Source organism: Talpa occidentalis, unplaced genomic scaffold (genome assembly GCF_014898055.3).
Source record: "Talpa occidentalis isolate TD23 unplaced genomic scaffold, MPIMG_talOcc4v2.1 talOcc4.3, whole genome shotgun sequence".
Lineage (NCBI taxonomy): Eukaryota > Metazoa > Chordata > Mammalia > Eulipotyphla > Talpidae > Talpa > Talpa occidentalis.
Genome location: NW_023603184.1, coordinates 94,433,286 through 94,458,350, shown reverse-complemented (window position 1 = coordinate 94,458,350; position 25,065 = coordinate 94,433,286). Strand labels below are relative to the sequence as shown.

The following is a 25,065-nucleotide window of genomic DNA, read 5'->3' as shown; positions in this document are numbered from 1 at the left end:
GACATTGTAAGTCTGACTTTCAAAATGAAATATGTGTAAGTATGTGTAAGAGATGGGGGGAAAGTTCCTCAACACCCCTCCTGAAAGAGTAATAAATAATCTGTTTCAAGAATGCACATTTTAACATGGAGGAAATTTATTTTTTGGAAATTTATTTCTTGAAAATAAAAGGTTAATGCTAATTTGTGCCCACTTAAAGTTGGATATCATAGTTCTCCATAGAAAGGTGTCCCAAAATAATGGTAACCACTTCTAAGTTGAGTGCTCTATGTAAACCTCTTTATGTGTGTTCTTTCACTTATTACACACACACACACACACACACACACATACACAAATTCCCTCTGAGGATTTAGAGCTTTTTGTCTGCATTTTTTAGAAGGAGAATTTTCTTTTGAGATACTCTGGTTTCATTTGGCAAGTAAATGAAGCCTGGGTTTTGAGCATAGGTGTCAGGAGGACTTTCTGAAACTAAGACAAGATATACGTGCGCTAATGTGTTTTTTTTTTGTTTTCTGTTATTTTCTAGTTCAGGCCTGCAGAGCCTCATTTTACCTCTGATGGCAACTATGTCTACAAGATCATCAGCAATGAACTTGGCTATAAACACATTTGTAGGTCCCCAGTAAAAGGGAAAGTGAGTATTCTTACATAATTTATTTCAGGTCGGTTCTCTTTTTTTTGAAACAAACTTGAAATGGAAATAATTTGGTAAAGTCATTCAGTGTATACAGATAATCAGACTAATTCGCATTCCCTGGTGGTGTAATAAAGTAAGGTGGGACAGTCTAGGGAGAGCCAAAAACACTCGAGATTATCTGAATTCCTATTACAGATGATTTAATCCTCAACTTTTATTAGAAAGAGAATTTCATAACCTCCCCTTTCTTTAAATCCCATCAGAGTTGCACATTTATTACAAAAGGAGAGTGGGAAGTCATCGGAATAGAAGCTCTTACAAGTGATTACCTGTGAGTAGTCTAATCATGGGTAGGATATAAACATACTAGTAGCAATCACACCCTCTTTGCCCAGAAATAGGGGAAATTTTCCTACAAATAAAGAGTAGTCTATTTGGAATGGGTTCAGTACTTTTTTCTTTTTAACATACGGAAGCCTTAATGATTTTCGCATATGCTCAGCAAATTTGATACCATGCCACCAAACAGCGCTACCTCTTGCTCTTACCTGCTTTACATGAGAAGAGCTTATAGCTTCTCTTTCTTTGCATCTTGGAACATTTTTTTTTTTAAATTGGGCATTTTGTTAAATTTCAGCTGGCACTGAATTTTTGGAAGTCTTGGAGAGGCTATTTTATCTGTCCACGTCTGGGTCTTATTCTTTGGAAAATAGGGAACTTTGTAGAGACTGTCAGCCCCCATACATAAGCTGCTGGAAAAAAGAATTATTTTCATTAGAATCTTAGGTACTTTTATATATTTTTTAAGGTCTCAACAGAGAGAAATTTTGCCACTGCTCTAAGTAGTGTTTGAAGATCCTTTTTAGAAGTGGCTCTGCCACTCTCAGGAAGACAGGCTCCTGCCATCTAGTAGTGTAGTCTGTGTTATAAGACAGAAAATATGCAAACCCATAAAGATAAATGGCTCTCAACTTCGGACAAGTTGTCCAGTCATATTTTTCTTACAAAGACTTCTTTTGAGTTTTTACTTGTCGCTTTAACTAAGGGAGAAATCCTTAATTAACCCTTATTCTCACACATTCAGATACTTTAGTCTGTTTAAAAAAAAAAAAAAGAATCTCCTATTTAGAGATGATAGGAAAAATGGTGACTGAGAGGGAAGGGCAGGGAGGCAATGATAAAAGGCAAGCACTAATGCACACGCGCCTCTATGAACGCTTTGTGTTTGATTTAATGGCATGTACGTGACTTTTCTTATAAACATAATTAATATATATTTCATCTGTTTTCTTCCTAGATACTATATTAGTAATGAACACAAAGGAATGCCAGGAGGAAGGAATCTTTATAAGTAAGAATTCTTACCAAGCTGCTGACTTGAATCTTTTTATTAGCTGATGAATAATTTCTGGGCTCTTTGTTTCGTTTTTGTTTTTTCCTCCTTGTCTTCACTAATACATTAAACTGCTATTAAATGCTTTTATTCCTTTATAAGTCAATTTGCATATCAAGAAAAGAGAATGACTTTAGTCGACATTTTGTGATATTTCCAAATGATGGGAGGCTTGAGGTTATTTTGAATTCCTTCATGTATTTATTTCACACTGAAAAAAGTTTTTGAGGATTGCTTTGGCACTCTGATATCTTTGAAATTAGATTATGGTATTATTCCATTCTTTCTTATCATTTAACCTTTCATCAAACACTTAATTTCCACCATTGGTTTTACAGAATCCAACTTAGTGACACCACAAACGTGAGATGCATTACTTGTGATCTGTATCCAGAAAGGTGTCAGTACTATGCTGTGTCATTTAGTAAAGATGCAAAGTATTATCAACTGAGATGTTCCGGTGAGTCTGAACTGACAAAAGCAGGCAGAGCAGTGGTGCTCACATGCTTCTCCGAGGCGGCTCCCTCTCCCCCCTGCTTGCTGCTTTCCTTCCCCTTCCACCAAGGCTGTTGCTGCCTCCTCTGTGAACAAGCTCAGTCTCCTCATTCCTGAAGTTTCCCTTTCTGTGTCCAGTTTGGGCAACATTCTCTCTGCCCTGCTCGTCTTTCTGTTAAAATCGGAAGAATTCTTGAAATCATGCAAGTCACCTTCTCTTTGCTCACATATAAATGGTGAGTTAACCACCTTTACTTCCCATAATGACCAAGAGACTTGCATAGCTTGCTTTAGACCAAACACACACACACACACACACACACACACACCCCAGAGCTTATGTCTACTAGAGGTGCTTCATCCTTTTATACACATGTATTATGGTTTTTGAAAATTAATATTTTATGCACTTGGCCTTTTAAATGACAAGACTTATGTGGGTTGTGCTTGTCACCCAGTCACTCACTGCTCCATCTTCTGTTGCTATTTTGTTAAAATTGGTTATTATTAATTAAGAAAGCTGGGACTTCCACTGGTCATACAGCTAGTAACAGACACAGCAAGATTCAAACATAGGCCACTGCTTCCAGCCCTCCTTAGCTCTGTGCTAGATCATGTCTCAGAATGAGATGAAGAATATGAATAGTCTGGAAAAAAAAACTATCCATTGTTAAAAAAGAGGTATTTGGTTACCTGAATCTTTCTTTACTAGCATGTTTTCTTTGCTATTATATTTTTCTTCAATAATTTCTTACTATGACTGCTTTTAATCACCATTTCTTGGGCCTGTGTTTTATACTAGGCACAGTGCTGAAATTTTATATTCATGATCTTGTTTTACCCATAAGAAAATGCTATAAAGTAGACATTATCATCTTCATTTTGTATGTGGGGAGACTGAAGCATAGATAAGCTGTCCTAAGTCACCAGGCAGGTATGCCAGGATTCAAACCCAGATTTGTATGTCTTTGCTGTGGTTCTGATCCAATGCGAAAATTAATATTATTATCTGAACACATCAAAATAAAGTTGCTCACAAAATCACTTTTCCATATATTACCTTCCTCTCTGCAACTACCACATTTGGGATAAATTTGAAGACATGTACTTGTGAGAAAAACACTTTCGCATGCCAGAAAGGAATGGCTTATCCAAGTCAGGCACTGTGCAGATGTGCCTCCAGGCTCCAGGACTGGGTGGAAGGGGGGCAGCCCAAGGGAGGGAACTCTGCCCTGCCCTGGGAGCCTGCACCAGAGCTCCGCCCTGAGGACACGTGGCCCGAGAGCTGGTGTGGTCATCCGGAAACCAAACGTGGACAGAGCATTGGGAGAATAGCAGCTGACTCAGGGTCCCTTCGGCTTGGTTCACAGATGAGGATCTTGGGCGCAGGAATAAGGTGCCCAAGTCACGTAGCAAAGCCAAAGGTTCATCTGCTACTTCATTCTGTTGAGCTCTGTGCCTTGCTGTTAATAGGTCTTACGCACAAATTGCACTTATTTTAAGGAAACAGCTAAAGCTTATTAAACCTCTTATCCATTATATTCTATCAAAGTTAAATGGTAACAAGTGCTGTTTTTGAAAAGCATGCTGTCTTCTTTTTTTCTTTCTTTCTTAATTCATGTAAAACATGTCTTTTTCCTGATTATGTTAACAGGCCCTAAGCTGCCCCTGTATACTCTGCATAGGAGCGCGGATGATAAAGGTATTTTCTTATATTTCACCTTTCATTGCTATTGGGAAGTATGTGTGAATAGGAGCAAGTACTTTGTATAGTACAGTTTGCTTTGCTTTAGAGTGTTTCAACAGTGACTTGAACACAAGGCTTACAACCTGAAGTATATGTGGTCTGATCAGGGAATTAGCCAGGTGTTCCTTATTGCCTTACACAATCCAAATTCTTCACATTGTAAACAGTTACTGCTATCTCAATAATTTTTTAGAACTGAGAGTCCTGGAAGACAATTCGGCTTTGGAGAATATGCTGAAGGATGTCCAGATGCCCTCCAAAAAACTGGACTATATTACTTTGGATAAAACGAGTAAGTAAAATTTCTCCTGCAACAGAAATTTTCATAAAAGAAAAAAACCAATCAAATATAAATATGATCATTTGATCTGAAAATATACATTTTATATTTAAATTTAAATTAAGGTTACTTTTCCTTGAAGTGTTCTAAGAACTACTACTTGAAAAACATACCAATTTTGTAAAATTTATTCTGATAAGAGAAAAGGTAGTTGGAGAAAATGCACTGGTGTTGGATCAGTTTCATTCCATTAGTAACTCTATTCTGTTGTTAAGTATGGATTATGTGCGGCCCTTGAATCAGGCTAGAGTGGAGAGGTCTAAAGTGCTAACTGCACTGCCTGGTGCAGAGAGCACTGAATACCGACAGGTGACATTCTGTTTCACTGCTCACTCTTAGTAAACAGTAGGGAGCTCCTGAAGGATTTAGTGACAAGGAAGTCACACCATTGGATGCATGAATGGACAATACAGGATGGAGCTGCAGGGGTGGAAAGAAGGGTGTCCAGCTGAGAGGTGGTTATTCCATTCAAACTCCAGGAAAGAAAGGCCTGGGGAGGAGGAAAAAGATCAAAGAGGTGGGTGAGGCTATGGGATTAGAGCTACCCAGTCCTCCCCAAAGAAAAGACTGCATCTTCAACAGGTGAAACAGAAACTGAAACTTCTAATCACTTAGTGCTGATTCTAGCAGAAGAGAGATCAAGTAAATGTCATAGTCTACATATTTATTAAAAAGTCATAATCATAGCTTGACATTCTATTTAATAGACTTAAATTACTGTTATACTAACAATTAATCAGAAGGCATAGTATAATCAACAAAATACTATTGTATCTTTCTATTAAAAAATTTTACTCCTAAACCTTTCTTTTTTCTTCAACTGTCAAAACTGTAACAAACAAAATGAAAATGAAAGGAAAATGTATAGAAGAAGTAGTTCTAGAGATAAGGATTTGTTCCCTACAGGTTAAATCTATTGTAGCTGGAAAAATATTCTTATTAAATACGGAAATTTTTAAAAAAGATTTATTAGTCTAAATTATCATGCTGATTTTGGCAACAAAAAAACTGATTCATTATCTAAGGGAAATTTTTTTTAAAACTGATATTAAATCAAACACAGAGAATTAAACAGATCTGCCGAAGATCATACAGAATGTACACGACCTTTTGCTTCATCTAAACGTGATTTCATTCTCTAAAGCAACAGAGTGAAAATGGGGACTCAGCTTTGAGATCTGGGATGGCAATAAAAATAAAAATGTTATTCAATGAGAATTTTAAAATAGAGTTGGGGTCAACTAAAAGTCTCAAACATCTTCAAGGAAATTCAAGAAAAGGAAAACATTTTGGAGGAAAACTTAGAACATAAGCCATAAACAAACTAGATGAGTAAATCAGATGCCAAAGAACAGAACCATAGAAACAAACATTAGCAATTCTAAAATGCACTGTATTTTACAAGGCACCCGTATATTTAGTAGATATATGAAAAACAACTTATTGTTATCACCTTAAAGAGTATTTTAACCTGTAAGAGAATGGTTTTATATTGTAAAAACACTGAATCCATGTAGTTCCTTTTCTTTCTCATTTAACAGTGTTTAGCTCTAGCTATGATTTATCATTGAACAGAGAAAAGCAAACAAAATTGTGTATTAGTAATTGTTCTTAATTCTAATTAATCTTTCTGTTTGTTTAGAATTTTGGTATCAGATGATCTTGCCTCCTCATTTTGATAAATCCAAGAAATATCCTCTACTAATAGATGTGTAAGTATTTAAGAGGAGGGAAGAGTTTAGATGCTAACCAGGTATGAATTTTGTGCAGTGCACTTTACTGGACAATAAAGCCAAATGCCTTCTCTCTTCCTGAATTGTTGTGAAGCAGTTTTACTATTTTTTACTTCCATTTTTCAATCACAAACCCCAAATGTTTATTTTCTACAATCTTTCTAATGGAGAAGGTAGATACTCTTCTTCCGTCATATGGATTTTGTTTTGATTTGTTTCCCTGTTCTCTGAGGAAATTCCAAAGGAATTCTCATATCCCCATTGTCACCCTTACCTCACCCTCCTGGACATTTTAACAAGTTAAGGATGGGTATTAATAATCTTCACAGTTTCCTTACCCCGAACTCATCCAAATATCTCCCATTTGCTGCTTTTCGTGCATGAAGATGTCAGGTATATTTTCCTTTGATTCCTGAAATATCACGCCTGGTATTTCCCATTTCCTTCTATGAGGAGGAGGAGATGTAACAGAGGAGGATATTCACCATAATCTAAATTTCTGAATGTCTTAGTGTTTTCAGAAATCAGACGTCTTTGGGCAGTAATGTGAACTCCTGATTTTAAATACGATAGCTTTGAAAAATATTTTTGATAATTATTAGGAATATATTTCACTTTAATCCTTCTAAGGCATAAGGCCATCATACCACTCTCCCTGTCCTAGCCTGCCTCAGTTCCTCTATTAAGAAAAATAATCAGCAAATGTACTGGGTGCCTTCTGCATGCCAGTAATGTGTCTTATTTCATTCATTCACACAGCAAACCAACATGATTTGTTGAGTCCATTATATATAAAACTGAAATTAAAAACAACAACAAAAATGAGGGGTACAGATATTAACATCAAACACAGCCTTGTTCCATTGTACTTAAAATTCCATATACCTAAAAGAGAAAGCCCTATTTTAAACTTCAGAAGAGTTGTTTGATTTTCATTAAACCTCATTTTGACTTGAGTGACAATAGCTTACTATATAGACTTTAGTCCCAATACTAAAAAATTATCCTTTAGAAAAGAATGATATTTTTATATTTTCCTTACTTCTAGTAAGTAATGACTAGACCTCCGCTTCATTAGGAAAGTTTAAAAAACAGGGTACACTTAGTGCCCATTTCATTTTAGTTTTTTCCTCTTCCTGTCCTTAGATATCTAAATCTGTATCTTCTATTTTTAAAAATAATGTTTAATCTTAAGGTGTTAGGTAAGTTGTTACATAACTAATATTAAAGGAAGCTATTACTCTCCCAAATTTAATATCATTGAAAGGGCCAAGGCATTTTACATGCTGTTAAAAAGTGTTTAACATGCAAGAAATGCATGAATGTGTTCTTCTTTTTACAGTTAGAATGTTATGATATTTAGCTTAATTAATGTAATACAATATTTTGTTTAAAATTCTTTTGACTGCCATTCCTAAGGAGAGGGAGGAAAATGTTAGCCAAGTCATGCAAACAGGACTTGTCCAATCCTAGGAAAGGGGGAGAGCAAGCAGATGAGAAGGCAAGATCCACTGGGGAGGGGAGAAGTGTTTTTGGAGAAGGTATGGGTCCAGGAACCTGGTAGTTTTTGCAAAGATAACATATTTAAATGAGATGCAAAGAGCTATAGGGAGCTTCCTTGATCAACAAATGGAAATGTTCTCTACAAGGTTGTTCACACAGCTGGGGAGCTGCTGGTAGGTTGTAGCCTGAGCTGAAAGCAGTTACATGTAAAATTAAAATTGTTAATAAATAGAAGGCAAACAACATATCCATTTTCTAATACAAACTATTTTTCACCTTTGAAATAAAAAAAATACCTTTCATTCATACTTCGACCCTTTCCATGATGACTTGTGTGACTTAGTGTACAACACTGTGCTGGGTCCTGGGGGAAATGTGACACATCTTACATAGCAGGCAGAGTCCTTACGGAAGTTTCAGTGTAGGAAATAAACTTGTGGTCTAGGTGTGTCTATAAGATGAGATGGAAAGAATATTCAGATAGGCATTTATTGTTATCATCATTATTTTTTCATAATGCAACCCCCACCACAACTATTAGAGGATTTATTTCTTTGATTTCAAAGATCTATATTACTTATGTTAGCCTATGAAGTTTTTGTTTGATAACTGTCTTCAAAGATGAAATTGATGGGCTTCTTTGAAGGAAATACACTGCCATTTTAGTCCTGTTGTCAAGTTTTAGAGAACTGCTGTGGACACATTAGTGCCTGGCACAATTTCAGGCTACTGATCAGGAAAAATGTACACTTCTTGTCCACAGCAAATGGACATGCCAGCATTCCCTATTTGATTCAGGAAAACCACAACTGCTAAAAAATTTGGTTTTTTTCCACAGATATGCAGGTCCCTGCAGTCAAAAAGTAGATGCTGTCTACAGACTCAGCTGGGCTACTTACCTTGCAAGCACAGAAAACATTATAGTAGCTAGCTTTGATGGCAGAGGAAGTGGTTACCAAGGAGACAAAATCATGCATGCAATCTACAGAAGACTGGGAACATTTGAAGTTGAAGATCAAATTGAAGCAGCCAGGTGAGTGACTCAAAGATGAATTCAAAGGTCATCCGATTTTTTCCCCTCAATTTATATCTTCAAGTTGTAAAGTGTAAAGAATTTAAAGTGTCCTAGAATTAAACTTTTAATTTTTCATCCTTGAGGTAGATTCTTAGTGATGATGTCATATTTAGATGAAAATCTATGCCATTATAGATTTATATAAAGTTAGAAAAAAGATATTTCCTAGATTCCTGTCTGTATGTGATTCTAGAAAGGGAGTTGACATATGTGCTACCACCTTCGAGGAACAGAGATTTGAAGTTCATCAAGCTCATGGACAAAGAAGGATCTATACACCCCTCAGTAAACATCTCACTAAACAGTCTCAAGAATAAGTAAAGGAGTTCTCTGTGCATTTACATCGTAGGAGGGTGATGGTTGTGAAATCCTAGGAGTGATCTGGAGGAGAATTACTCCTCCATTTGGGGAAAATTATAGCATATGACTCCCAGACCCTCACTGCTTACAATTATAAGGGCTTCATCATGTATGAATCATATCTCATTCTTGTGCTCTCCAGTTATGAGAGTAAAAAGAGATGTGATCTGGTTTAAGAGAGCCTTTGGTCATGAATGATGGTTATTCAGTAATGCATATGTAATGTGAGAAATGTTTGCTCTGCATTGTATTTGAAAGGGCACAACCACCCTGGGAAGTGGGTCTTTGTATCCTGTATTTCAAGTATAAAAATAGAGACTCTAGTAAGGTAATTTTCCAAAGTAAAATTTAGGTCTCGCTTGAATTTAGGTCTCACTTACATTCAATTGGTAAATGGGAAGTATAATCTTGGAGTTTCTATGGCCAACTCTGTGGATGTCTGGGGAAGCACAGTACTAGGGGATTTAAAATAATGTTGTGAAATCATAAACTAGGAAAAGCAGAAAAACTGTGAATTAATAGGTAGAAGAAAATATCTTTAAGAAAAGGAACAACTTAAGAGATGACAATATACTAAGTATACCCCTGATTTTTGTATACCAATGTTAATGATAAGAGAAGAGAGGACAAATTTGTTCAAGTCTGTGATATTTTTAAAATAAAGGTTTATTTATCAAGATTGGTCTGCTGTGAGAGGCGACATAGTTTCCAGGGTCTTTCAAATTGACTGACACAAACCCTAAAATTACGGAATTGAGTATCCGGAATTGAGTATTGTGATATACAGCTCCAGTTTAGAAAGTAGTGAGATGTGTAATGTATTTATACAATGGGATACTCTTTCAGCAACTACACAAAGAACTATACACAGTAACACAAATAAAGCTTGCAGCCTGTTGAGTTAAAGATGACATGCACATAAGAGTACATCCCACATGACCTAATTTATGTAAGTTCAAAACCAGGCAAAGTTAAAATTTTTATGAAACCAAAAGAAATCATATTTTTCCTTTTTCCAAGGGAGAAATCACCCAGATGCTTCTGAGTGACAGTAATGTGCTACATCTGGGTTCAAGAATGTACCTACTTTGTAAAGATTTATCAATTTGTGCACTCATGATTTAGTGCATGTTCTGTACTTTATTGTAAGCTTACAAAACTTACATGGAGAGCCTAATGAAGGTAAAAACTACTTTTGAATTGAAACATTTTGAATGTTTTCAAATATTGCTTAACTCGGCACAGCCTAAGGCATTTGTTATCAATTGTAAATATAAAAAGTCTCAGTCACAAATATGTCAGTGCAAGGGTCCTCCATTCTCTTAGATGCTATAAAGTTGAATCCCATTTGCTAATTTTTTTTAAAACTAAGCAAATTGCCTTTTGACATAAACCTGAGTTTAAGAAATAGTGAGTGCATCATTTTTCTGATTTCTTTATCTGGATTCCTGTTCCGAGCTCAATTCAGTGGCAAAAAGACTTCTTAATCCATCAAGGAAAAGTTGCTTCCTATTGAATGGTGCTGAGCTAAACAGTCAACATCTTGCATAAGAAGGGATTTATGTGGAGAATGGTGTTTAAGTTCTCAGATAGGGGGGGCCAGAGACATTTTTAAGCCTACCCAGATGTTCTGTATGTCCCTATAATTCTCCATTGTAGGGGCAGTCTCTCTCAAACTGGAAAACATCTGGAGAGATTTAAATTCAATTATGTAAGGAAAAGTGCATCTGGGCTGCAAATTTTTATATAAAGCTGTGAAAAAAACTGCCAGGATTTGTTTGCTGTGAATCATACACACACACACACACACACACATACACACACACAAACATACACAAACACACACACAAACACACACTTTACGGACTTCAACAAAAGTAAACCTTGTTCATCTGGCTCTTAAGTTAAAGATGATAGACATTACTCAGGGGGTTATTTGATTGTTGGCAGCAATCTTCATTTCTAATAGAGTGCAATAGAGAACAAATAATGGGGCTTCACGTTTGGGCAGTAATCCTAATTTTCAGTACACAGTGTATACTAATTTTTGGATCTTGTCTGTTTGTTTTAGACAATTTTCAAAGATGGGATTTGTGGACAGTAAACGGATGGCAATTTGGGGCTGGGTGAGTAGTCACCTGACTTTTGCATCGACATACATTCTTTAGTGCATGTGACCCAGAGCAGGTTGATTTCTCTTTTGTGTAAAAATAAGCTGAGAAGACCTACATCAAATATTGTAGGTCTTGGGTCAAGAAGTCCCTACTAGGCGGGCTTACACTTTTATTAGGATAAGGGAGGGAGGTGAGGAAGGGAGATAAAGTAGAAAGTTGAAATAGAGATAAAGAAGGAGACAAGGAGGGGTACTTTTCTTTTCAGAAGGGAGTCAGTTAAAATTTAATGTTTATTGTTATTTTTTCTTTAATTGATACTACCCAGAAAATTTTCGATGCTTTTCCCCCTACAACTACCAAGAAAAGGGACGAGGACTCTGAAAGCGTAGTCTTTAGATACTGTCCAATTAAGGCCAATTTAAGCCTCCTCTATCATGCTTTCTCTAAAGAGGCACAGTATATAAAGATGTGAGAAATGCGACTCGCTTACCATATGTCCTTAATTCCTTTACCTCCATAAAAATAACTGTTTCCATTTCTTAGTCATATGGCGGGTACGTAACCTCAATGGTCCTGGGAGCAGGAAGTGGCGTGTTCAAGTGTGGAATCGCCGTGGCGCCCGTGGCTCGGTGGGAGTACTATGGTATGTAACTGAGCCAGGTAGAGAGTTGCTGAGTGTTGACCTGAAAATTCCAGTGACAGAACCATTCTTGTTTTTTAAGTTTCAGTGTTTCTAGAACAAATAAGCTGATTCATCTTAGAGGTACTTTATGGATATTTATAATAAAAAGATTTCATTTATTCTGCCATTGTGAAAGAATGGGTGGTATTATATGTCATCTGCACATTTCGTTATCATCAAGTTCTAGTTTCCAAATTTCAAAGCACCCCCAGTGCTATCTCTCTGCTTCCTTACTTTGTTCTAATTTAAGTTTGGGACTTCACATATTAGCAGAATAAAAGAAGCCTGGATTTCCTTCCTTTCAGGACTTTGGGTGTAAAGTAGAGATTAGGTGCTGGGGAAGTTTTTTTTCCTACTGTTTCTAAGTAGGTGAAAACCACTCTAGACTATCCTGTTCATCTTTGAGAACACGTCATTCTCAGAGTAAGTATAATAAAACTATATAATTCCGGAGGGTACGGGAGTATAGATCACTAGGTAGGAGGGAAGAGTCAGAGGTGTTGATTTGGTTCTCCTATACTTCTTTTAACTGTCTCTCAAGTCCTTTATGCAGTAAGAAGATGGAATCATTGACAATAAATGTGCTCGTTAAATATTTATGCCCTAACATGTGGTAGTATCAGTCCTGTGGAAACCCTTATTTCTCCAGGTCAAGAGAAGCTAATGAAAAATACATTGCTACCTTCCTGTTGAAAAAAAAAATCAGAGCATAATTATGATTTGATCTGTACACAACCGATTTGTTTTCATGTAATAACTTTTCTATTTGATATTATTTATTCTGTTGGATAACTTGTTTTTGGAGACCTCTGGTGGTCAATAAAATACTAGAAACACTCTTCCTGGGTTTAGAAACCTGTAATAATAAGAGAACTTCATTAAATGTATATGGACCAACCTAACAAATTAGAATCTTATAGAATTCTTATATGTAAGGACATTATATATGAGGATAGGAGAAATATGTAAGTGGTATTTTAAGGCATCTTTCTAAACATTTACAGTAATTGCATTATGCATTTTTAAAATGCTATTTTAAAATTTTCAGATCTTCTTACACATATACAGTTTGTTATCATAATAAAAGACAAGATTTGAATTCTGTTCCTTCAAATTTTTCCCCCAATCAAATATACAACCTGTTATTCACACATATTTAAAGGTTAAACTATTTGAGTATTTTGCAAAGATCTTATATTTTAAAGTGTCCCTTAAAGTATTGTCTTTTCCATATCAGTGTCCTCTAAATATGTATAATAACATATAGGTTATATTCATTTTAATAAAAATAGTAAAATAATTGCTACAGCTCATTTTGTAGAAAAATATGTTGATATCTAGGCAAATGGCATGGAGACTACCTGTGAAACAAGTAGCACTCATTACCAATGTAGTTTCTATTCCATAATGCCAGTCATTCAGAAAAGGTTAGAGCGTTGCTTAAGGTAGTTGTTTAGCTTATATATTCGTTTAAAGAATTAATGAGATCGGTATTGAGTTATCTGTACAATTACAGTGAATTTTAGGCCATTAGCTTATATATCACAATAGCAACCTATTCTTACACTTACTTATTTACTGTAATCTGGTCACATACCGGGGCATCTTTCAAAACAGTTACTTCAGATTTTTAAAGTGATAGTGGAATTTGTCACAGCAAATTTTTCTCACTTGATATTTTAGGTGTGTGTGTGTGTGTGTGTAATGTATGATTTAGTCTTTTCAAAATAGGGCAAAAATATGTTTAATTATCCAAAATAACCAAATCAATTATGCAAACTGTTTTTCTACCATATTTATAGATAAAAGAGCTTATGTCATTTCAGCAGACAGATATTAATGTAATCTGTTTCAAAATACTCAACTACTATAACTCCAAAATTGAGGCTTCTCTAAAATGAGACAAAACAAATGTTTAACCTGCATTAGGATGGAGTAGCTGAGCTGATGTGGGGATAGACACAAGTAAATGATAACTGAATTTTTTTCTCATTATAATCAATTTCAACCTGCCAGAAAAAATAAAATGTGATTTAACTGAACAATTAGTAATTGAACATTATGAGTAGATTCCAAAATGAAATCATAGGTTAGGGCGTATGCTTGTTCAGGACCAAAATATTCAAGACAACTGAAGTATTAAGTGACTTCCTGATTAAGATTCTTTGAGAGAGTCAGATGATAGTGTAAAGTGTCCAAACCTCTTAGCACTTCGAATTTCACTTTTCTGCTTGGGGATTATTGAGTGGTGTTTAGAGCATTGTATTTGATCTTCCTTTGCCTTCGTTGTGTGAGCTCAGTGAGAATGGTTAGGGCTGAATAGGAGAAGGCCTCTGAGCTCTATCTGGGTATTCTAGCAAGCTAAATAAAATGATCTTGAGGAGGTATTTTGGAGGGTCACACTAAGACACACCACAGCACAGAAAGTAGCCCAGTGAAAGGAAGAAGCATTTTTACTGCGTGAATTAAGTTTTTCTTTTTTTCCATCACAGACTCAGTGTACACAGAACGTTATATGAGTTTGCCAGAAGACAACCTTGACCATTACAAGGTAAGAGAAAAAGAGCTAGATACATTTTATAACCTATTTATAAGTGGCTTAAGCACATTTTAAAGAGCATCTATTCTAGAAATTATATATTTTTTATTTCCAACAAAATTCTTGTTAAAAAGAAATAACACAGGTGGTTTAGAGATACTCCAATAGCTTCCCCTACTATATTCTGCATAATTACAGTTTTTATCGTATGCTATATAGGTCACAATATGCATTCATTTGGAAATACAAAGCAACACCAGATAATTACTTTAATTATAAAAATTTCCGTTTAGAAAACATGTCAAATTCAACATATTCCTTTAGAGTCCAAAAGACTAAACGTTTAGCTACACATTAAAATTTCTTATGGTATTATCATAAGTAAGATGGATGAACAAGCCTTATCATTTTCTTATTCATCGTCAAATATGGGCAGTTGTTACAAATAAGATTTGAGTAAATCAGGTGAGGAGCAGATACACTTGGAAAGTACCCTGAAAAATCCTTGAACCCAAATTGCTGAGTAGCATCCAACAGACTGGTTGATCTAATGGGACTAGTGGGTGGATTGCTCTGCAGATGGGTCACAGCATTTGAAATATGGTCTGGGTGTGGAAGCCCCATGTGCTATGGTGGATGCCACCCCAAAGGCAGAGCACGTTCTTTGGTGCCAGACTGTTGTAGCTAGAAGTGCTAGCCTAGGTTCTAAGGAACTTTCTAGCACTTTAGACCATCTAAAATGTTCCTGATTCTGTCATACAAATTAAAATACCCGAAACTTACAAATAATAAGGCAAATCAACCACTGTTTACATTTCCCAAAGGAAATTAAAAATCTTTCCAAAACGGTACCCCGGCTTCCCATGCACGAGCTTCATATTAACACATTGTTCTAAGCAATATCTGTATGTTTTTCTAAGATTACTGTGAATTCTGAAGCCATTTCATCAAAACACAATGAAACTCCATTGAAATATTTAGTTTTGCAATATAAGTATAGTCACTTTAGTTTTATCTCTCAGTTTTATTTAGAAGGTTGTGGGAGGAATGGAGTATGTGTCTGTTTGTGCCTGCTTCTGTGTTTTCATCTCTGTTTTTCAGTCAAGATAGAAAAGCAATAATCTGTAAAGTGAGACACACAAATCATCTTCCACTACAAAGTGGCCCCATAGGGTGTCCTCAGCTCTGCTATGGCTCACACGATAGTCTGGACTCAATTTTTCCCACTCTTTCTCCTTTACCTCAAATAGCTCCTTCAGACATCATTTCCTTTCTTCATAGCCACATCACTGCATAACTAGCTCCTTTCTTCGTAAAATCCAATTTGTCTCCCCTTAGCTTGTTGGTTAGACCTCAGAGCTGCGAGATGAGTCGCATACCTGCCACCCTTCATGGGTCTCTCCTGTGTGCTTAACTAAGTCCAACCTTCACTCTTCGACCAGGTGTTCAACAGGCTTCTTACAGTGGCCCAGGTTACCTTCGGTGTTCTCTATTCTCTAAATATTTCTGGGCCTTTCCCTTTTGTGCCTTTGTCTTATGTTTCTTCTGCCTGGGATATCATTTCCATCTTATTTTCCCATCATCCACCTTCCTCTCTTGGAAAACAGGTACTGCTCTCCCAGTGAAGTAGCTCTCCCTTTTGACTTCCATGACAATTCCCACCCACTGTGTATCTCTCAATCCTCAATTTCTCCATCTTGGACCCCTAGAGTAAACCCCATCCCCCTCTGGAGTAGTATTAACTGCTCAAGACTATTCAACACTGTATTCTTTGGCTACACAGTATGAACTAGTTAAAACCTTTCCTGTTTGACATCAAAACTTTTTGAAGGGAAACATTTCTATAAAAATTGTAGGTCTCCATCACTTCCCTCATTTCACAACTTGAATTTCCTTGGCAATCACTTGACCAGGATGTTTACATTTGAAAGCAATCCTTCCTATGTTATGCCATATTTGCTTAGTTGCCAAAGAGTTTTCTCATATCCCAAAGTACGAAAACCTTCCAAGACATCAGTGGTATTTTAGAACCCTTCAGTGCTGGACCCTTCTCCTGACTTTAGAATCTGGTAGATGATGAGTCAAACATTTATTTAAAAAAAAAATCCCATTTTGAAAAGTTTTTGAACCTAGAAGCACAGGGTCAAGTCCAGACCTGGTATCTAAGGAAGGCCCTGGCCCCTACCCTGTTTCCCTAGGTCAACACCGGCCTCAGGGCATTTCCTTTTCAACCAGCCCTCCTCCTATAGGAGAATTGGTTTTAATCTGCCATTTCAACCCGCATCTTTTTCCAGACTTTCCCATAGGCGCCTCTTTCCTACACTGGTCCCCATCTACCCCCCACTCAGTGGCCATTGTCTTCTCTCCCCTTAGGTGTTCGCTGCCTGAGGTAGTCATGTAAATAGAAGTCACTTCCTACTGCCAATGGCAACACACATACACTGGGTGCACAAAGTCACTCTTTCACTTCACTGCACAGATGGCTCCCGAGGACTGTTTAATCCTTCCACGCCAGGAGTCGGGTTTTCTTGGCACAAAATTCATTGCTGGCAATGGACACATTAAAACTGCCAGTACCAGAGAGCTAAAGGTTCCCAATGTGTTACTCAGTGGAATTATTTGGGCGGGCGATAGTTAAGGTGGGCAGGAGACAGGGAGGCAAATGCATTATCTGAATTGTTTCCACCCTGGTAAGTTGCATCCTCCCAATGTGGAGAACTGAATCTAAGCGCCTATATTTGGTGCACAGCAGGCTTTAGAATAAAGCTGCCCTCCTTTGTTTTTTAAATGAGCCTGCGCTTTTGTCTCTGGCAAGAATACATTCAAAGATTCTATTTTCCTCCAAGGCCCCAGCTGCCCCTCTGGACCCCATCTTCTTTCACTTTTCTTTCCCAGGTTGGTTGTGTTACTCATTCTCTCATATTCATATTCTCTCTACACCCCCTCTTTCTCCCCCACCTCTCTCTATTCTCCTCCACTTACCCTCTTTGAAAAGACAAAGGAGACACTTTCTTAGAGGGGTTCACCTTCCTGTGCGCGTTCATGGGTCAAAAGAAAATATTTTGAAAATGACTCACATTTAGTCCGTACGAATGGCCCTTTTCAGGACATCCAGGACAGAGATCTCCGGTGTGTATGTAAGAAGCAAGACCCTGAGCTTTGTCATTGTTTTCAGCTAAAGAATCATTGATACAGCAGTCAGAATTATAGCCTTCAGAAAAGAACATTATTTTTCATAAAACTCAAATGAGAAAAGGCTTCGTTATTAGGTCATGGATGATGCAGATTTGGAAAAATTAAGAGAAGCCCATGTCACCAACAGAAGCACATTTTGTGAAATAAAGCTCATACTTACCATTAAGGGAAAGGGAAATAAAAGCACTATTTGTTTACATTAACGGACCAGGCAGGGATGCCATGAATAGTTGTTCAGCTTGCGCCCTGCTGAAAGTTAGTCTCCACTCCGTTCCCTAAGCCTTGCACATCTGTGGCTGTCTCCGACCACAGAGACCAGCACCCTTACCAAGCTGTAGATTAGAGGACCCTAGACTGAGGCTTAGACCCAGTGCAGTGATGCACAAGAAGTGACTCCATATCTTTTTGTGGATAATCACCCATCTACTGCCAAATGGCGTGGCAGGAACACTTTCAAAAGACATCGGGAACTCAAAGAGAATGGAAGATGATCATCACCCAAAACCAATGAGCTGATCCTAGAAGCTCTAGATAGGAAGGCAAAGTGGTAGGATGTCAAGTCAGAGCTCATAGGTGGTATTGCTCTGGGCAAACATCTTTTCTGCAGTGAGTCTCAGTCTACATGAGACAGATTGGAGCAAAGGAGTCAGATGGCCCATTAGCAATAAGCAAATAGGGCTTCCACACCCCTAAGGAGTGGGTTACTGACTGACATTGACCAAGAGTTTCTCACGTGGTCATTCATAGGTCTTTTGGCCAAACGTATAGGAAATATTAATGTGTGGCAAACTTTCACACACTCATTAGAAGTGCCTGGTGTTTTAATTGTTTAAAGCTTGATTAGCATATTGGTGAGGCAAAACATGCCCAGGAAATTTCTGGAATGAAATAAGAGCATAGATAATAAAGCATGAGCATAGCTATGATGGACTCACATGTGTATGGAAAAGACAAATGGTTTCCAAACTGGGACTATAAAGCCCTAGGCGTTTATCCTTTTGAGCATTCCTGGAGAGGGGAGAGGGGGTAGCCAAGGGTTCACCTTATTCCTACTCTTCTCAACTGGAATGGGGATCATTTCATTTTTTTCCATTCATTTATCAAGTGCTTGCTACTCTGGTCAGACAAGCTTCCAAGCTCCTTACATGGATTATTAGGTTCAGTTCTCCCTCAAAGTCTCTGAGATACGTGCTCTAATTAACTGCATTTTCCTGGCACAGAAACTGAGGCCCATAATGTTATGTAACATCCAGCTACGGAGCAGTAGGAAAGGCACTTATCTGAAGTCAAGGTAAAGGACTGAGGATGATGGGGAGGAAGAGTGGATGTTTCTAGAGGCAGCAGAGAGGGAGAAGGCAAAGTAGCACCAAATAGACAAATGAGTAGCAGGTAGGGCTGGCTTTTTGGGCATTTGTGAAGCAGGTTGGATGAACCCAGAGATAACATGAAGAATGGCTGTGAGAAGGACAGGCTAAATGGTGGCCAATAAGGCAGGACATCAGCCTGGGGAGGGAGTGGGTTTAGGAGTACACACAGAAGAGTATAAGATCAAGGGCAAGAGAAATGGGACCCAAGTCCCGAGCCTTGTTGCCAAGAGAAGAGGGCAGCCTGGAACACACAGAAGGGACTGATTTAACTTGTAGAGGAGATTTATTTTGCATTTTGCTCAAAATTTGATAGGCTTTTGGCAAGTGTATGAAACAGTCATAGATTTGGCAGTCTTCTGCTAGCAGATTTGAAATGTTCAATCCTTAAGAACTGCTGCATCGTTAGGTTATGCAAAACAGGGTGCAATTTTGTAAATATGCCATCTTGTACTGATTTGACATTTGTTCTATTATCCCAGAATATGCCAAAGGGAGAGAGACCTTCAGATTTAAGCCAAACCTTAACTTGTTTGTTGAGTGCTGATAAAATGTTGACTGCTGTGTGATCTTTAAAGAAGCCAGTGTTGCTTGGTGAGGCCTGAGGTAGAGCCCCCTGTCGGGTTGATGGGCGCTCTTTCCTTGGCATCTCATGGGTACAGTTGTTTGATAGATGTAAACAAGTAAAACATCTGATAAAGTGGATTGAATTCCTTTTTTTCTTAAATACTCATTCATTTTTCTTAAATACTTTCTGTGGCCTTTGTGGTGGCATTAATGGTGCTTCCCCAAATAACATCACCCAGTATCACCAACGAGGCTTTGGTGGCATGGAGCAAATCAATACACTGAGGTAACATCTCACTGAAGCACGGGGACCATTCCACGGTGGCTGTGTGCTCTTTCTACAAGAACCAGCACAAGATGACGAGTTGTCTGGTGACGAAGCGGAGGGGTCCTGGAATATGATGGAAGGGGAATGGGCTTGCGATTCAACAGATACACCTTCAAATTCTGTTGCCACCACTCACTTGGGGAGGTTACTTAACCTCTCTGAATTTTAGTTTCCTCATCTGGATAATGGGGGTAATCAGACCTACCCCACAGAATTATTGAAAAGGTTCAATGAGAGACCTGTAAGTAAGCTTTCAGAACATGGCAGCTGCCACCATTATCCTGGTGGAGCCAATTGTCCTTCTGCCTTGTAGATGGCACAATGGGTAGCCTAAAAATTGTTAGACCTTCTGTTTCTCACAGTACTTTCCTACTCTTATCAGCCCTCTCTTTTATTTCAAAAATACAAAGATTTATTTGTTGGAAGGTAACTGAGGAATCAGCATGATCCAACGAGCAGCTACAGATGGTTCTCCTTGGGGCTTGAAGGAAAAGCTCCTCACAGAGATGCTGTGGAATCGGCACTGCCACTGGACCAATCCTTCCCACTTCTCCTTGCCAGACTGTTGCTGGCAGCAGGGCTCTCCGGAAGTTTCTAGCCTCAGGAGAGTGCCAACTGCACCACCATTGCATCTTTGCCCATTTATCACTCTGAGCTTCCTTTTTAGTAGTTGGTGATAGACTATTTGGCTTCTAACTTAGTCATCCATTTCCTTTTTTATTTCTGTTTCCATCGATAGGCAAAAGGGGATTATCTTATTTTGGTAGGTTGAAACATCCTAGTTAATTTACTTCTGATGATTAATCATACCTTATATTAACACGCACGTTTTCCTCACTGGTTTGGAGTGCTGTCTTCCACAGTTGGGCGTGCACTGTATAGTCTCGCCTGAGCCTCAGGGCCGCTGTAGTGAATGGTCGGTGGTTCCAGAACCAAGGTGTCACAGCTGTATCTTTCTGGGGGAAAAATTTCTGTGCAGCCTGAGAGCCTGCAGCGGGTGTGCCTCCCGGCTGCTGCCTCCCTGCATAGAGAGGTCCCTCTGGAGGCTTCTCCCAGTGAGCAGGGGGAACTGTGCATGGGAAACAGCACACACATCTTGCAGTTGCAGGGGAAGCTTTTGTTTTATTTTTCTCTTGCTGCATTAAAGTATTTGTCTTTCTTTCTTTGTAGTGTAATATTGTTAATGTAAAACAATTTGCATCATGACACTTTTATCACAGTTTTCGTCTTTTTCTCAGTATGTTGCATTTCTCACCATGTCTAGTTCATCACAGCTACAGTGTGTACATCACAACATTTATCTTAGGCTCAGGGTTTTACTTGTTTATAAAAATTGTCTTCTTTCAGCCTGTATTCACTCCATTTAAGAAAAAAAAAAGGCAGCCAGAAACTGTTTTGGTCCAAACTCCAGTAGTTATCACATTCCTTGCTAACTGTCCTGCGTATTTATATGCCTCCTAACTATTACTCTATGTTTCAATGACATTTCTCAGTTTTATGGCTCAGGGAGGTTCTGGGAGCAGCTTTTGCTCTTCCAGTTGCCAAGCAGGGAAGGCCCATGAGACTTTTGGAGGTGAGCTGAGGTGACACAGCTGTATATTTGGGTCAGGTTTCGGTATTAAAGTTGACTGTCTTCCTGGAGCAATGATCTAGATTTAACATGCGGAAAAAGGAGCTGGGGGAACAGCAGTGTGGTCAGCAAGCTGTGAGTAGGGCCAGTAGAAAGGACCAGTAGGAGCACTCGGGCAGGGCATCCGGGCCTTGGACCCAGGTTATGAAACTTCACTGGCAGTGTTCAAGCCCCAGCCTGTTCTGGCTCCAGCATAGAACTGACACTGTTCTGTAAGAAAATTTCTTTTGACACTTCCCCCTGAAGGGCAGAAAAATGCTCAGGGATCTGTTGCTGCACGAGGCTCTCCCTCACCTGCCTCCCTGTTCTCACCGGCTGTGCAGGTCTAAGAGGGCTTGGAGATGCAGGAGCCAAAGTGCATTTGTGTAGCAACTGTTTTCTCCTGCTTTTTACTGGAAACCCGCATCGTGAGCAACATAGGATGCAGAAGGGGGTTCTGCTGTCAGACTTTGTCCCCTTTGACTTCACGTTACCTACAGACGTAAGCAGGTGCACATTACTCACTTCTGTATCTGATGTTTCCATGTAGAAAATTCTATATGTAGATCGACTAACAGTAGTGTTATGATGATTAAATAGAGCCATGTCTGTAATAATTCCTTTAAGATGCTTGACACAGTCCACAGAGGAAAGGTTGGTATTATTAATGGCATGGCATAAAGGTTGAAATGGACAAAAGCAAAATTTCAGTAAATTTCAGAATGAGAGTATTTTGTTAGCAGTTCCCACTTGCCTCTGAAAAACTAGGAGTGAATTGAAAATAGGGTCCAATACTAGTGCTTTTCTTTTGTCTCTTAATTGATATTTAGATGTATTAGATGCTAAAAATAATGAACAATGCAGACAAATTTCTTTTTTCATGAATCTAATTGTTTAGTGGGATACATAGCAAATAAATATTGACTTGCTGAAGAAAATGAATGGATGGAAGAAAAAGTGGGGTAATGTTGGGATGGATGGATGAATAGCTTGCGGGGGGGGGGAATCCATACATTGAGGGATTTATCTAGGACACTATACCGGATGAAATGTTTCTTAAAAATAAAGTAAAATGAAAGTATGACTTTTAATGAGTCCTAGGTTTAATTCTGAAAGTTCATAGGTAAATTTTCAATTTAGGCCAGAAATGAGTTATGGTCAGGAGGAGTGAGAACCAGTCTGAACATGGGTAGGAGGGTATTGGTGCTAAGCTTTGTAGGACAAGGTGACCATGGGCGCCTCAGTCATCTGAAACTTGTTGGGTAACCTGTCCTGAAATTTGTAGACAGGTATCTTTTTATTTCCCCCGAAATACAGTGTTAGAGCATTGTTATGATGCCATCAGCAGTTTAGCCATAGAAAGAAAAAGCTATGACTCTCAATTCCTGTATCTGTGAGAGAGTAAGAGGAGTTATTCTTATTCCAATTTTATAGAAAACAAGGTTCAGAGAGCTGGTCCACAGGTGCACAGCTCATTGATATTGAACCTGGGACTAGAAAACAAATATTCTTACCTTAGCCCCAACCCCTTTCCAATGGGAATCAGTTAAGGCTCCCATTAAAGTATTGACCTGGATTAGCAACAATATAGATATATGTAAATAGAAAATTTAGCTCCCATTAAGTTGATTTTGATTCACCAAAATGCTGCAGGACTAGTTTGCTGATTTGAAACCCACAGGGAGATTGCTGGTGTTTCCTCCCAACCCCATAACCAGGTAATAGGGGCCGACTCCAGATTGCACTCGACTCCAGGTGGCACTACCACCTCTCTGTTGACATGTTTACCTTTATTCCCACTGTGTCATTACCTCCAATTAAGTCAGATGACCTGTTCTATGCTTTCAAAGGCCTCTTCAGTCAAGACCCCAGCCTCATTCTAGAAGTCTTATCCCACTGAGGCCAACATGCAGTCTTCAAAAAGCTGACCTCACAGTTTTTTATTTATCCTGTTTCCCCGACCTATTGGAAGTGACTTGATCTAATAGCATTTTCTCCACTACAGAATGAGGCAGACAACCACCACCCACTGATTTTCTAAGGCCACTCTTGATCTTTTTCACCCTTTCCCCCTCACATATGTCACATTTGCCTGGGTTTAAAACATCTGTTCCAAAGGAGGTAATATCGGCTTCTCATTTAGCGCCTAGCAATGTGGACCAAAGTTCATACGACATATTGCAGAGTATGTTTAGTTGCAAATGCTATGTACAGGCTCTTTGAAATGTAGCATGTATGGCACCATGTGACACATGGTTGCCATGGCAATACACTTTTTGGCTGAACTACAGCATAAGCCCATGGAACATACATTGCTAATATGAGACTCTGCCCTGAGCTAATGCATAGGACACAGCCAATCTAGGATCTGGGACTCACGGGGTTTTGCGTGCAGCCTGGGTGGCAGGTGCCCTCTTCCTGCATGTGCAGGGAAGATGTGGCATCCTCCCTTTGCAGTCCTGTCTCCCAGGCACAGGGCATGCTGTGCATTCTGCCATGCATGGAGACAGCATTTGCTTGAATATCGGTTTGCTATATTTTGTATCAAAGGGGGCCCCAGCTGAAAACATTTTATTTTGTAAACTGAAGTGAAAAATCAGTTTATGGCAGATCTTTTTTTGAATAATGACATTCTTTTTCCCAATTCCAGAATTCAACAGTCATGAGCAGAGCTGAAAATTTTAAACAAGTTGAGTACCTCCTTATTCATGGAACAGCAGATGGTGAGTTTCAGTTAATTAGACTTTTTAGTATCACAGACAGGTTTGCAATTTCACTACTGACAAAACAAAAGCATGAGGGGCAAGACTGTTACATTTACTTCAATAAAACAGTGTTGCTTTCCACAACTCACTTGTCTTAGGCTAAATGGGATGCTGAGTCCTAGAACTTCAAACAGTCCCTTTCTTCTCCTGCCTTTCCTACCCTTTGGTATCAGAAAGCTGGAATGGCTATTAGTTACTTTATGTTTCCTTTCTCTCCTGCAGATAACGTTCACTTTCAGCAGTCAGCTCAGATCTCCAAAGCCCTGGTGGATGCTGGAGTGGATTTCCAGGCAATGGTATATAGCAAAACTACACCCGGGAGGGCACTTGCTGGTGGGGGCTGGTTTCCCCTCTTCGGGCTACTTCTTACAGTCAGCCCAGGAGTCAGGGATAGAATGAAGAGTTTTTATTTTTCCAGTGTGTGACTGGAGAAGTGATATCCTTGAGCCATACACAGAATAATGTTCAATAATATTAGAGAATTTGGGGTTGAGAAGCACAGTACTGCATATCCTGGAGTGTCAAAACACTGTTCTCTTTTCATGTGATTGTTCAGTCTTTCCCTATTTTGATTCAAAAGTAATCACTTTACTCAGTGAATGTGTGGCAGAGTAAT

General features: G+C 38.5%; 1 protein-coding gene across 4 annotated transcripts in view; it reads left to right on the top strand.

Annotated features, from left to right (window-relative positions):
* Positions 1–25,065, top strand: part of DPP4 (dipeptidyl peptidase 4) — a 77,805-nt gene that overhangs the window by 49,177 nt on the left and 3,563 nt on the right. For all 4 annotated transcript variants that reach the window (XM_037523421.2, XM_037523420.2, XM_037523423.2 and 1 more), the window contains 13 exons: positions 530–637; positions 904–971; positions 1,938–1,991; positions 2,372–2,493; positions 4,183–4,230; positions 4,469–4,567; positions 6,258–6,327; positions 8,690–8,884; positions 11,358–11,412; positions 11,944–12,043; positions 14,575–14,633; positions 24,335–24,407; positions 24,672–24,745. In XM_037523421.2, coding sequence (XP_037379318.1) covers positions 530–637; positions 904–971; positions 1,938–1,991; positions 2,372–2,493; positions 4,183–4,230; positions 4,469–4,567; positions 6,258–6,327; positions 8,690–8,884; positions 11,358–11,412; positions 11,944–12,043; positions 14,575–14,633; positions 24,335–24,407; positions 24,672–24,745 — 1,125 coding nt within the window. The remainder of the gene's footprint in view (positions 1–529; positions 638–903; positions 972–1,937; positions 1,992–2,371; positions 2,494–4,182; positions 4,231–4,468; positions 4,568–6,257; positions 6,328–8,689; positions 8,885–11,357; positions 11,413–11,943; positions 12,044–14,574; positions 14,634–24,334; positions 24,408–24,671; positions 24,746–25,065) is intronic.